Raw genomic sequence first — 14,663 nt, forward strand, 5'->3', positions numbered from 1 at the left:
TCTCTCTGGGGCGCCGGTGAACCGTACACTGGAGACAACAAATATCGGCCAGGATTCGGCGTTACAACTGCCACAGGTGTCGTACTGTGCGCGTGCAGCGGAAGAAATTAAGGGCCAGTCAGCACAAGTGGTTCCCCCATGTCCGATACCTTCACAACATAAACATAGTCATACTACCAGGCAAATATTTGCCCCCACGAATTTCTACAAATATTCATTTTTCCCGAAAACAATGTCCCACCGGAATTCTCTGCCTATGTTTCACCTCTCCTGTCTTCAACCGTTTGAGAGCCTATATATCTTAGTGTATGGTTAGAAATGATTATTTAATAAAGTGCATAGTGTGCTTCTTTGTCTATGTGCCTGTGTTCGGGGCATGTACTCTCACATAGCGTATTTGCTCTGTAACCTTGTTTATTTTTATTATTATCTTTTCTTGTAGTTTGTAACTTCACCATTGTTGCTGATCCTGAGGCATAGTACTTACTAAACAATGTATGTACCCTCTCCTGCTTGGACCGATTCGGTCTGCAGTATTCTGCAAATGAATAAATAAAATAAACTCTTCCCTTGCGTGACTGAAAGGCTCGCTTCCTATATGCGCAAGCGGCCCACCCTATAGACGTGACGCACCGTTTGGGCATGAAGGTACGTGCACCGGACCCACCTGCGGCCTTCCGGCCCTCCCGAGCATCTGGTCGAGCACCAGGTCCGGGTAGAGCTGGGCGCGCCCCACGTACGTGGTGGTGCCCCGCACGACCACCAGGCGCGCGGGCAGGTTGACGCCCACGGCCAGCGTGCTGGTGCTCACCAGCGCCCGCAGTGCCCCCGCGCGGAACAGCGACTCGAGCGCCGCCCGGTCGGCCGCCGCAAGGCCCGCGTGGTGCCAGCCCACGGCCGAGCGATGCACCAGCTCTGCGCGCATCCAAGGGCACACCACTCGCCGCATTGCTATAGTGTGTTCATGGTGGAACAACAGCGCAAACCTAGACAGAGAACACAGAGCAAGAGCGGAAACGCGGCAAGCGCTGACTCGCAACTAAGGTTTATGGGAAAAACGGAACAGAGTATATACAGTAACCACCTCAAACTGCTTACGTCATAACCACGGGGAAATAGATTACGTGCATGGCGTGAAAGAGACATCTAAACAAAAGCGGCGCTCGTGTGCACCCGGTTGTTCAAGTATCTGAATTCCATATCTGATAGGGCCGCTGCAGGTTCGCTGACGCACCGTTTGCCGTTTTTACGAATAAAGAAGGCTTCCATCAGCTCCCTGGTCACCTTGTCTTGGTGGCGATAAAGCACATTAGTTTCCCGGAAAAGGGGAGTGCATTTGCAAACCCGGAAGTGTGCGGGTAGGTTGTCTCGCGAGTCACTGCCGAGTAAGTTGCGGTGCTCAAAGAGCCTGACGTTTACACAGCGCCCCGTTTGCCCGATATACTCTTTACCGCAAAAACAGTGGCAATCGATAAACAACACCATTTTTACAAGGAATGCGAGGCGACACATGTTTAGTTGTACAAGCCTTCCGATTCTTGTGGGTACCAGCCGCCAGTGTTTGGTCCACTTGTGAGCAAATAGCAGCGAGCTTCTTTGGTGCCGAGAACACCCCCCTAACGTCGTACCTTTTTGCCACGCTCTTAGGGGAGACACTAAGTAGTGTCTCCCTTCTTGTTCTGTGTTCTCTAAGTTTGCGCTGTTGTTGCACCATGAATTGACACCAACTAGCCCAAATGTCTGCTCTGCTTGCTAGTGTGTCTCTATTTCACAGATTTCATTCATCCACGCTAAGACAGGAACCATGTCGCCCACCTGCACCACGCGCGTCTCACCGCATTGGTTACCCGTCCAAAGTTTGACGCCAGCGTGCCTTTCACGGTCCCTTTTCTCCGAACAGTTGCCACTGGAACGACTTTCCCCGCAACCACCACCTGCCTATCAACACGCCTAAATGAAGTAACATCGGGTATATGCCATCACGAAAAACAAAAATTGTAGCTTCTATAGCAAAACGAGCTTTTGGGCAATTTGGTTACTTTGCTTCCACATCACTGCAGCGTAAAAAAGAGGAGCACAAAGGAAGAAAAGGTGTTTCTTCCTTTGTGCTCGTCTTTTTTTTACGCTGCAGTTATGTGGAAGTGTAGCTTCTATGTTATCCACACCCCGTATGCAGTACCCCAAAATGAGGATCTTCAAGGAAAATAAAAGTTCTCGCATTGCGCACGAGAGATGCGGCTTGACCCTCGTGGGCAGAAGACGGTCCCTCATGGAGCGTCAGTTATGGCGCCAGCTAAATTTGCGATGAACATAGCGTCAACCGAAATGAATGAGTTGCTTTGCTTGGTGCGAATATTCCGCCAGTATATTTTCTCGTACTTATGGAAATGTTTTGCGCACACAGCGAACAGGACGAAGCAAACTATAAAAGTACGGAGAGTTGAGCTAGTTGGTGCATGGCAGGATTGAACGGCCCACACAGGACGGGGGCACAGAAAAGAGCTGATAGTCAGCGGTCGTGTCTTGCCGCTTCTTTTCTGTGTTCTCGTCCTGTGTGCGCTGTTAAATCCTGCCAGGACGAAGCAAGAGACACACACTCGGCCCTCGGCCTCTGCTGCTGGAACGCGTAGCAGACAAATTGCCCGCCTGTGGTCTAAGAAATGCGGGTACCTCAGTTGGAACCGGATGCTGGGGAGCACCAGCGATGCACGCACCCATCATCATCATCACCAGCCTGACTACGCCCAGGCTGATGACGCACCCGCCACAGCGAAATTCTGCGGGGTGCTGACATGCGTCTAGAGCAGTTCATGTCTACGGGTCTCTGCGGGATTGAGAACAACGCAGCGAGCTACGGATCACCCGGCTCCATCCAGTTGCAGCGCTTACTGAAAATGGCTCTTTCTGACTAAGTTGGTGCTTATCCGGAATCAGAAGACTGCTGAGAAAATTGCGCTTGGAAATTTCCCCACCATTCGATTCGGACTTGTGACGTCTAGGCCGTAAAAGATTCCGTGTTCACCACCACCTGGCATGGCCTCAGTGATCCGTGCGAGTGCTACGCCATAGCATTACATTTCATGTCCGCCACAGCTTCTGTTCCATTTTCTGTGTGTGCTTGCGTCAGTTTCTTTGCAACTGTCAGTCCATCAACCGCTATATTCGGACTACTACCTGCAGTAGCCGATATTCGCTATGCTGTGACGACGCTGACATTTGTATGAATCACTTATTGGTCTCAGTTTTTATTTCGAATCTATCTGGGCTGCTTTCGAGAAGCTAGGAGACTCAGAACCCAGTGGGCAGGTTGTGATGACGTCTCAAGATCACATGACCTTCGTCGACCAATCATAGTGACTAATCAGGGCCGATTGTGATGACGTCAAAAGGTCGCGCGATCTCTTTTGACCAATACGCGAATTTCGACACACCAGACAACGGCATGTTTTGACGCGACAACTCCAATGCTGTCGCATCAAAACTGCTTTAACGTCACCGCAGTCTGTTTGCGAATACGGCCGAAAGTGGAGACACCTGTATTTCATTCTGCGTCTTTTTTCTTTTAGCTCATAAAAGCTCATTTTTCGGTGAGCGAAGTCTCTTTGGAATCATACCGCGGCAGCCTATCGGCCCAGGCGTACTTAAATTTGTCCGCGGTGCCGCCTCCAACGGAGGACGCGGCAAATAAGACGGCCGTTCTAATCGATATTTTAAGGCGAAAGCCTTTCTTGGCTCATAAGTGGCGTGGAAGGAAGATGCAGAAGGAAGCTGTTCTCAAAGGTGTCCGCACGAACTGTCAATCACAAGTTGTAGGGTAATTAAAATGGAGTAAAAGTTGATAAGCAACATTTACATAATGATAGCAGTGATAGTAAATGGATAGTAAAAAATAGCGATATATAGTGCTCATGACAGCTACTGTTAGTGGCAGTTAGTGCTAGAGGCAGATATAGTGATATTGATAGCTGCCGATAGTAATAGTGCTAAAATATAGTGATAGTGATGATGATAGTTGGTGACAGCGATGATCATGATAGTGATGACGATAGTTAGCGATAGTGATATTCGGTGATAGCGATGATGATGATTATAGCGCTCAAGACTAAGCAAAAGGTGTGGACGGGATGCGATGGCTCCTTGGAGTAGCAGAGTGGATTCCAAGAGAGGTCAAGCGTAGCAGGGGTTACCACAGAGGCCTGTGGATGGGCGAAGTCTGCGGGGGGTATACAAGTAAAGGCAGGGAGGTTAACCAGAAGAATAATCGGTTTGCTACCCTACACGGGGGGAAGGGGGTGAGGGGATAAACAAATGAAAGAGAAAGGACAGTAGCAGAAAATTGAAGTCACATGGAAAGTCAGCGTTTGTTAAAGTCACAGCCTATCATGCAGGCCAGAAGTTCACAAGAAGCGGAGCAGTACCGTGGAGGCCTTCACCGCCGACGATCGCCGCGGCCAGTGGCCGAGAATCTTCATTTCCGTCAGTGGCCGTGGATCCAGACGCTCGAGCGCACGGCTGAGAGACTGCCTTTTGGCGCTGTAGGCAGGGCAGTCCCAAAGAATGTGGGTTATGGTCTCGTCATACTCGACCAGGCCAGAGTGTTATTAATATACGGACATCATGGAAATCAACAGGGTCAACTGTAGGCGAGCGGGAGTAGATTTTTTTTTTTCCAGTGGAGGATGAAGTTGGGCAGACTGCGATAATTTGTGACCCAGTTCTGTGACCGCTCCCATAAGCACGCAGCAAAGCCTCCCGGTGCAGCTGTCACCGTGGGTAGAGGACTTCTTTTTCCTGGAATTGTACACGAAAAAAAAAACCCAGTCACACAAGACGACCGGACATGAAGAGTGTACACACCACAACGACTGGTGTGTACACTTCCTTGTCCTTCGTCTTGTGTGACTGGTTTTTTTCCGTTTACAATGTACCAGCTGGCCCGAATTTCAACCCTCCTGGAAGTGTCTTAGCATAAGCGTCCCTCCGAATTGCCCGGTTTTCCAAGACGGAAAAAAAAGTCGACCACACGGGGCGCCCCAGTCATCCTGAGAGAAACGAGCAGCTCTCTCCGCTGGAAACTGGGCAGTCACCCCAATTTTTGACACACGGCAGCAACGATGCGAGAGAGAGCGAGAGAGAAAGTAATTTAATGGAAGGAATAGAGGAGAGGTCCGCCGGTGGTAAGACGACCCTGGCCTGCCACTCCACACTGGGGAAGGGGAAAAGGGAAAGGAAAATGAGAGTTAGGGTGCTTGTGGAGGGTGCTTTTGTCATAACACAGTGAAATGCTTGGGTTGGTCTGGGTTATAGATGAGACCACGTACACACTGGGTGGCACTCATCTCGCATAGACGATGGGTAGACATATGCATGTGGAAGACATGTGCTGCGACGATGCGAGACACTGTATTATGCCGCCGAGCAGAATCCGGTTGAATGCGCTGTAGCACGTATTTTGGCTTATGGACTGCTCAGCCCCTCGGTAACCGACGCCCCGGTGACCTCAAGTAGCTTGTCTCATTTTCTCTGAGCTATCCACTTCGTTAACTCAATATTCAGGCAAGTCCTATCTGCGAAAGCACCCAGACAAAAATATCCCGTTATGTAGTTGCTGTTTCAGGCACATGGAACTGTTGCCCTACCTTTTTGGAGCGAAAAGTCACGTTTGACCAGTTCGAGTGAAGATTTCGAGTGAAGTTCGAGCGTATAAGGTGGTCTTATTTCTTGCAACTGGCAGCTGCACATTGTACCCCTTGAAAACAAATATAGAAGGCGATGGTTCACTTCGTTTTTTGTTACTGGCGGACAGCGGTGACAGGGAATTGGCTGCTGGCCACTCACCGATTCGCTGAGTGGCGCCGATACTTGCACAGCATCACATCAGCTCGTCAACAAACGGCAACGATATGAAACTACGTGTACTTGCTCAACCCTAACCTTTACAACTCACATTCGACACGTATTGACGCTCGTAGTATTTGTTTATGCTCTTGCACAGCTGCCAGCGGTTTCGTTTGCACGAAGCCTTTTTCTCACGCAAAAGAGTCTATCCGCTTCGTCAGAGGCAGCGCCGGTGCTCTCACTGGCCTTAGACCGCACCCTGCGCTTCAAAAATCGACTACTATTGCAGTCGGGGTCTTCTCGCGCGATTTTGGCGTGCTGCTATGCTGCGATTCGCCCACCGTTAGTCTCTTTCTCGGCAGTTAGCCCGTTTAGTTTGCGCACGGCGCGTATTTGTGGCAAGAAGAGTGTCGTATGCAAATTTAGGGACTAACAAGCGGTTCTGAGGACTAAAGTTGTCTTTACTCCCCCCTGGGCCGGTTTTTTTCTTTCCGGACGCCGGAGATTATTTCTCCACTTGCCAGTCGCGTACTGAGGAGCGCCGCGTATTTAGACCTGGTCGCTAGTGCACAATTTCAGGCACAAAATGCGTGTCGACTGACAACTCCGCGACGCTCCGCACAGCCAGGAGACCGGGTCAAAAAGGGAACTGTTGGGCGTGCCCACTTGCTGCTCCGACCACACGTTGTTTTCAGAGAGAGGTGTAACAGGGGGAGGTGAATGCGTCACATTCAGATTCCGCCCGAATTCCCGAGTGGTCCGGGAGAGGGACTCACCGCGGAGCTTGGCGTCCCCGATGTCGGCGGCCGCAGGCGGTTGCCGGGGAGGAGGCCCCAGGGTGGCGGCAAGCACGGTGGCCGCCTGCACTGCGCCCTTCCGCGTCGAGCAGAACTGCACCAAGGGAAACAAGCGCAGCTTGTCGACAGAAACACTCGAACAATGGAATCCGGCAGTTATGTGCCAAACCTCGCCAAGTGGAACAATGTTAACACTGCGACAGATGGCGCTTGGTGATGGTGGTGTTTTTTCACTCACTCCACAGAGAGTGGAGTGAGTGAATGAATACAGAGAGTGGAGTGAGTGAATGAACTTTATTGCCATAACTGGAACAAGTCAAGCATAGTGGGGCGGCGCGGCCTTCAAGGAGGGAGGCGACTGACTGGGGCCCACAAAGTGAGAGCCACTTGTTGCGATTTGTCCGCGGTTGTCATCAGTCCATTTCATCCCTCTTCAGTGGGAGCTGTCAGTAAGACGTGTGGAGGCGGTTGTTTCACGCATCCCCATAAGAAGTGAGGCGGTGCTAGGGGAGTGACTGAGAAGGGAATCAGCTTATAATCGACGGAGCAGGGTTGCTTTTGCTCTGTCGAAGTCAGGATGGAGGATGGGTGTATTCGGCGTTGTTATCTGCGTAGGTTGGTAACTTCAGCGGAGGTCTGCGGAGCCCCCGCTGGGGCGTCCGGGGCGAGGGCGCGTCGGCCGCGCGGTTCGTAAAACGTCAAAGTGGGTAGTCAACTCCCTCGTTCCCAGCACGAGCAGGAACCAGACTAGACTGATCTGTCGTGGAGGGACGCAGTCTTTGAAGATGCGTGCAGCGGCAGGGTAGAGAGAGAATGAACTTTATTTATAGAGTCTTCGAAGAGGAAGGCTCCCTTCTGGCGCAGGCGGACTACTGTCGCCTGGTGGCCTTGGTCTCTTGGATCTCGACGACCTGGTCAGGTCTGAGCTGCGTAGCGCGGCCTCCCACGGCTCCTCTGTGGTTATTCCGCTGAAAGGGTTCTTACTGCAGGCCTACATGGTGTAGTTAAGGTTAGCATACTCTCCGCAGCTTTTGTATTCTGCAGAGTATATATCTGGATGAATTTTGGCTAGTACTGCGGGGCATGGGAATATGTGCGTTTGGAGCTGCCTGAGAGTGGTTGCTTGCTCTTGCGTGAGCGTGGGGTTGGGAAGGGGATATTCCAATTTGCTTCTTTGATAGAAAGTCGTGATTTCATTAAAAGTGAGTGTATGGTCCCTCGCTGAGCTGGCCCCGTGATTTGGGAACGCGTCTGCTCTTGCCCGGATAGTTAGTTCTCCGGATATATGTTGTTGACCGTTTCGTTTCCTGGGAGGCCTGAGTGTGTGCCGCGGCAGCGTAACCGGAGTTGTTGCAACAACTGCGGATGACGTTTTTGGAGTCGCTGAGGACTGTGCGAGTGGCAGGGTGAGCGATGACCAGCGCTATCGCAACTACTGCACAAGTGGAAGACGAAACCCGCGTCGTGGCTGCGTTGAGCATGGTAGCATGAGGAGTGGTAGCACATGCTATGTAGTTGCTGCTATTACATTTGGCGGTGTCTACACAGACTGAGTGGGTGTCATCCGTGTACGTTGTGTCTAGGGCTTGGGCTTTAAGGCCCCGGCGTGTGTCATGTCTTCCAGGCACCATATTCTTTGGCAGGGGTTTGACCTCTAGGCGACTATAGATACTTGCAGGAAGGGGTGTGGGGTAGAGAGAGTCGCCCATACGGTAAATTTCTATGTATCCGGTTTAGAATATGGCGACTATGAACGGTATGTGCGAGGCGGTGGATTTGAGCTGTCTTGTGGGCCGCGATCAACTCTGTGAGAGTGTTGTGCACGCCAAGTTTAAGGAGGCATTGTGTGTCTACCGCTTCTATGTTTTTCTTGCGAAGGTGATATAGAAAGCCGAGGACTAAAGAGCGTCCATGCTTGCTTGCATCGTCGTTCTGTTCCACCATATGTCCTTGGGCAAGACAGGCTAGCAACAGATAGAGATTTTAAAAAAATAAAAGAGCTGTTGAAAAGAGCGCGAGTCGAGGAGACAGCGAGCGTGTGCCTAAACCAGCGGTGCGCGTGCCAGGTTGCTGCAAGCGCTGTGTTGCTACAGTACAGTCGCAGTTTTTTCCGAGTTGGCGTTCCTTCCTTTGCAAGGCCTGCGTTCAGAGGGTTGACAACTTGGCGGCGTTCAGCGAGGGCGTTTTGGATCAAACACAGCGCCACCGCTGCATTAATCAATGCTACAAATGGCTGTAAGTGGTGGCGTTCAGTTGGGTTGTGCTGTAGGCCGCTGGTTGATTCCCTTATAAAAATGGTCTATAGCCAGCCTATAGACTTCTTATTGACTCTATTGACTTCCTGTAGATATTGCTTTTTGTCTATTCATAGTCTATACACTGTCTGTAGAGAAAAATCTACTAAAAGTGTACTGTATGGCCATAAATATATAGATTGTCTATGGACTGTCTATGGCATTTGTATTTCCTATACACTGCTCTCTAGGATTTGTCTATAGACAGTCTATAGACTTTATAGGCAGAAGTCTATATACACTCGATAGATTGTCTAAAACTTTTTTTTGTAGGGGTTAATTCTAAAAGCGTACTTCGGCGAAGCAAAACAGGACAAAATTTGCGCATTCTCACCTGTACATAAGCCAAAATCGACAACCATTCATTCATTCGCTTTTGGACGTGTTGACTATTTTCAAACTGCTAGGCCTAGCTGTGCAAGGTGCATGGTGTCTTGTTAACAATGACTGTTAGACGCAACGACTGTAAGATGCAGTAAAAGAGCGCAATGAAAGTTGGATAGTGATCAGATTTCAAAACGACAGCGGGGTTTCGGCAGGAAATTTTGTAGCTGTAGTCAAGTAGCACGCATGAAAAAGAAAAAAAACGTGCAGTAAAACGTTTTAGGTATGTGGGTGATTTTATTGTTTTTGAGAATGCTGAAAGCTACAAACCGCAGTTTTACAGGTTTTTGTCGAATGTTCAGGTGAAGTATGGTTTACGCATGAAGGTTTACGCCGTTTCAGCTATAAATTGACCCTGCCTACACCATCGAGCTTCAGTTCGGCTGCGATACGCATAAGAGACGGACCTAACCGCTCTGTGCTCTATACAGGTGAGAAAGTGTCATGTTTCTGATAATTCTGTAAATAAGATACTGACTGCGCACTGCTGCCGAATACAGCATCATTTCTTCTATTTTTTTTTGTACATTGCTTTTTTCACTGAGGTTTAAGTGTGCCATTGAGTGATTTGTGCTGCGATAACGCGCTGTTATGAGTAAGGAAGTGAAAGACCTCAAGAAATCTGTGGAAGATATGAAACGCGAACTCAGAGCTGACCTGAGGACACTAAAGGAAAGCGTCAAATATTGTAGCGACACCTGCGATGTAGTAAATGAACTCCGGACAGAAATGAAAGAGCTGCGCGAAGAGCTTCAGGATTCACACAAAGAGAATGAAGAACTAGGAGCAGAGAACAATAGACTAAGTGGGAAGCTAGAAGAACTGGGGCAATACCAGAGGTCGAACAATCTGGAGAGACTGGGTGTTCCAGAAAGCGGAGATTTATGCGGCGTTGTTAAGAAAATGGGGACCTTACTGGGTGAGCCAATCGCAGATTCAGACATAGACATTTGCCACCGAGTGCCTACGTTTAAAACGCGAGAAAAAAACATTGTCCTGCGCTTTGTGCAACATACAAAGGAGGATAAAATCCTGCAAAAGGCAAGAAAACAGGAGCTCAACACAGAAGATCTGGAATACGCTGGAGACAGCAAACCAGTATACATAAACGAGCATTAAACCACCTTCAGCAAGGAGCTGCTTCGCTCTGCAATCATTTAAAAGAAGAAAATGCGCGGGAAGTTCGTGTGGACTCGTGGCGGATGAATACTGGCAAGGAAGCTAGGACGAAGAAGCTGACGTACGCATCACCAGCTTGTCTGATGTTGAAAAAATTTCAAACTGAATCAAGGCATAAAGAAAGACATCAGCAATGGCCCTAGCCATGGTTTAGGATACGGATGTACACTGCTGTTATTATTACGCGAAAAATTTTAAATCAAGATTTCAAAATTTCAGGAGAGAATTCACAGCACTGCATTTAAACACCATAAGTATCAAAACAAGATAGATGACTTCGAAATACCTCTTGGTTCTCTCGGAATGAAATTTCATGCCATAACACTAACTGAAACCTAGCTCTCTGAAACGGATGTACCACCCCACATAGACGGCTACAAATGCATGAGTTTAAGTAGACAGGGCAAGAGAGGTGGAGGTGTTGCTTTCTATTTGGTGGACTGTTTGCACCTCCAAGCTATAGATGAATGGACAAGGCTGGATGACGACATTCAAAGCCGTTTTAGTCAGGGTCTCAAATTTTGCAATTGGCGCTTTATACAGACCGCCAGCGGGTAATATATCAAAATTTTTAAATTTCCTACATGATGAACTCTTTCTGCTTCAGTCCGCAATTTCGTCCACCCTAATCCTTGGTGATGTTAATATCGATACAATATCAAGCAATGCAGAAGTACAATAATTTCAAAATGTCCTGAATTTTCATGCCTGTACTAATGCCATACGACTGCCCTCCAGGATTATTCGCAACTGAGCTACCTTCGTAGATGCAGATATGCTACTTCTGGTGTTATAATCAATGATATTAGTAATCACATGCCAGTTTTTTGCCTCACTTCTTCAGCAATAGAAAACGATATACATCCTAGAATGTTTATGTAACGTGCAATTAACCCGGAGAGCCTTCAGAGATTTAAAACGCTCATTGAGCTAGAATTTTGGGGAGATGTATAGTATGAAGAAACCAACGCCAATCTGGCCTATAACGCCATCTTGAAGAAGTTTTCTAGATGTTATAATGCGGCCTTCCCATTGCAGGAACGCGAAGCAAGGAGCAAGAAAATAAAGAACCCATGGAACACTCGTGAATTATACAAGAGAATAAGGCAAAAGAACAAAAAGTACCACGAATGTATCAGGTGCAATGATTCAAGCGTACTCGTGCAGTTCAGGAAGCTTACAAATCATTTGAATTCCGATTTAAGAGAGGCGAAGAACACATATTATGAAAATAGGTTCATGAATGTTCAAAACAATTCTAGGAAAGTATGGCACATCATCAAGAAAGTGATGGGTAGAAGGCGTCACCAACAAGGCATCATAAAAATTTACAAAGACAGCGTTCGTGTTCCCGTAACGGAAGTTGCTCAAGAAATGAACAGAAATTTCATTACCATAGGCTCGTGTGAAGGGGCTCAAGAAAAAAAATGCAGTCTAATATCAGAGAAGCAACTCGAATCTATTATGCTTGTACCAAGGACACCTACTATAGAATAATTCCAAGTCTATCGAATTGTGTCGCTGCTGGAGTAGATGGGATAAAAGTCCCACTTTGTAACAACACTGTACAACAAACACTGTAAGCGTTGCGGGCCCGTGCCAGCATTTGGTGCCACGTCTGTGCTTGGTGTAGGTGAGGCACGAAGTTACATCGGGAAATATGCGAGGCCTACCACATTAGCAGCCAAGGCCAGCACGCCTTCTCTTGCCCCATCCCAAAAACAGAGTTTGCCACCTGCGGGACTGCCTTTTTTGTTGCATGCTCTGTTATAATCATGCACGCGCATGTGCCACGGAAATCCATTTATGTACAGGTGTCCACAAAAGTTTTCCGAACGCCAAAATCACGAAATGCATAAATTTCCTCGCTGACTAGAAGCGCAACCACGCACAGAGGGACGCATGGTGCAGGTCGCCCTGGCCCTTAAAAAAGTTTTAGACAGTCTATGAGTGTCTATACATTTCTGTCTATAATGTCTATAGACTCTCTATAGACAAATCCTAGACAACAGTCTATAGGCAATACAAGTGCTATAGACAGTTTATAGACAATCTATAGATGTATGGCCATACACTTCTAGTAGACTTTTGTCTATAGACAGTCTATAGATAGGCAGTCTATAGGCTATGAATAGACAAAAAGTAATATGTATAGGAAGTCAACAGAGTCAATAAGAAGTCTATAGACTGTCTATAGACCATTTTTATAAGGGGGAACTACAAAGCACACACTTCGCTTCAAGGCTGCGTGCTTTGGCTGCTCATCAATTAGGTTTTGTTGCAATTTTCGCCTGCCGAAAACTTTTGTGGGCACCTGTACCTCCTGTCGAAGTAAAAATTTTCAGTTCACATTCGCTCTGATAGTATATCGATCCATTTGTCCCAGTATAGTCTTTTTAATCGATCATGAACCACCGACTAACCCAGCTTTCTGCCTTGACATCTTTAGGCATTTGAAACACTTGGGTCGCCGAGTACGACGTGAGCTTAGCGCAGCTGAGGTTGATGAAAGCTTGATGCTTCGCCATTATAGAAGTCTGCTCAAGGGCACTGTTCAGATTCATAAAAACGAAGCCATAGCGTAACAGGGGCATCATAACTCGAGGGGTAACTGCGGATGCTGATCGAGGATCTTTGCAGCCTCGCTTCCCGTCCCTCAGTCACGGGAAGCGCTGTGGGCGCCTCTTCTAGGTAGAGCACACTGACTAGAGTTCCAGCCGCCGCGGTGGCTCAGTGGTCATGGTGCTCGGCTGCTGTCCCGAAAGACGCGGGTTCTATCCCGGCCGCGGCGGTTGAATTTCTTTGGAGGAGAGATTCTAGAGGCCCGTGTACTGTGCGATGTCAGTGCACGTTAAAGAACCCCAGGTGGTCGAAATTTCCGGAGCCCTCCACTACGGCGTCTCTCATAGCCTCAGTCGCTTTGGGACGTTAAACCCCATAAACCAACCAACCGACTAGAGTTTCTTCACGTAAACAGCACAGAGCTCGTAACGGTAACATCCGAACGCGAGCTTCTGGCAGGACGCCCACGTTGCGGTCAAATAGCAAGCGACGTTAAAATTATTCTGAAGGATTGTGCTGTATGCAGCGAGCGATACGGAGTCGGCTCTTTCGTGGCAGTGCTCATAGGAGAAAGAGGTCGAGACGATCCAACTGGTCGTTCAGTGGCTCACATCGTACTTGGAGGCCAAAGCGTTTCGAGTGTGTGAACGCGGATGAACACGGCAAGTGACATTTCAAATCCCAAACATCAGAACCATCCACCTGCAGCACAGTAGAGTGGTTCTGAGTATTCTGAGCTCCGGCGGCTGCTTGCTCTGCAATGAAGAGGATGTACAGAGTATTGCCAGGGTGGAACCAGCGGAACACAGACGCATGACAAGAGAAAAAGAGGAACGCACACCACACCGCTGGACTGTGTGTTCCTCCTTTTTTCTTGTCCTGCGTCTGTGTTCCGCTGGTTCCACCCTGACAACATTATGAACCAACCAGCCCAGCAATTCACCCTCATGTACAGACTAAAGCCGAAATTTAAATAGTCTTTCCTCGCTTTTCTCGTATCGAATTTTTTCCCATGATTTTTGTTTTCCCTTCCCGAAACATTTTTATGCGCACCGTTTTGTACATTTTGCGGTTTTTCAACTTTGAGAAGCATTTAAACAAATTCATTTCAGGTCGTTATATCTGAAAACGCAATGTATCTTACTTATGTAAAAAATGGCATTGCCATGCACAAGCAATTTTATTTCTAAAAAGTTTTCCGACTCGGTGTAGCTATAATTTGCGAACTTAAATGGTGGCTATACAGCAAAAAAATGTTTTCTGCCACAAATACGCTAGGAGACGGTTTAACACAGTAGCACCATATAGAGCCGAATATGGTCGCCCGCACTGTCTTGGTCATTTGGCGTTGAAAGTCCTTTAATTGATAATATAGATTTTTCAATGTCGTTGAGAAGCATTTAGGGTCTCGTCTTGCAAAAGCCACCAAGTATCTACATAACGAAATTCCCTGATTGTGAATTGGAAGATGACGTCATGAGGACCACGTGAACCCACAGAAACTGATAAGAGATCACCGCCAAATTTGAAATTCTGAACGACTTTCAAAATTTGGCACTTGTCAGAGAACATTTTCAAACTTGAAATTTCAAGGGACCCCAAAAATTTC

The 14,663-nt window shown here is 48.0% G+C and overlaps 1 protein-coding gene across 1 annotated transcript in view; it reads right to left on the reverse strand.

The window, feature by feature from the left end:
- The window catches only part of LOC149325854 (putative ATP-dependent DNA helicase HFM1), a 122,717-nt gene that overhangs the window by 70,048 nt on the left and 38,006 nt on the right, over window positions 1-14,663 (reverse strand). The window contains exons 9-10 of the mRNA XM_089562779.1: window positions 6,615-6,729; window positions 668-915 (exon numbers count right to left, since the gene is read on the reverse strand). Coding sequence (XP_089418905.1) covers window positions 668-915; window positions 6,615-6,729 — 363 coding nt within the window. The remainder of the gene's footprint in view (window positions 1-667; window positions 916-6,614; window positions 6,730-14,663) is intronic.

This window comes from Amblyomma mixtum, chromosome 10 (assembly GCF_055824585.1).
Source record: "Amblyomma mixtum isolate Tamu chromosome 10, ASM5582458v1, whole genome shotgun sequence".
Lineage (NCBI taxonomy): Eukaryota > Metazoa > Arthropoda > Arachnida > Ixodida > Ixodidae > Amblyomma > Amblyomma mixtum.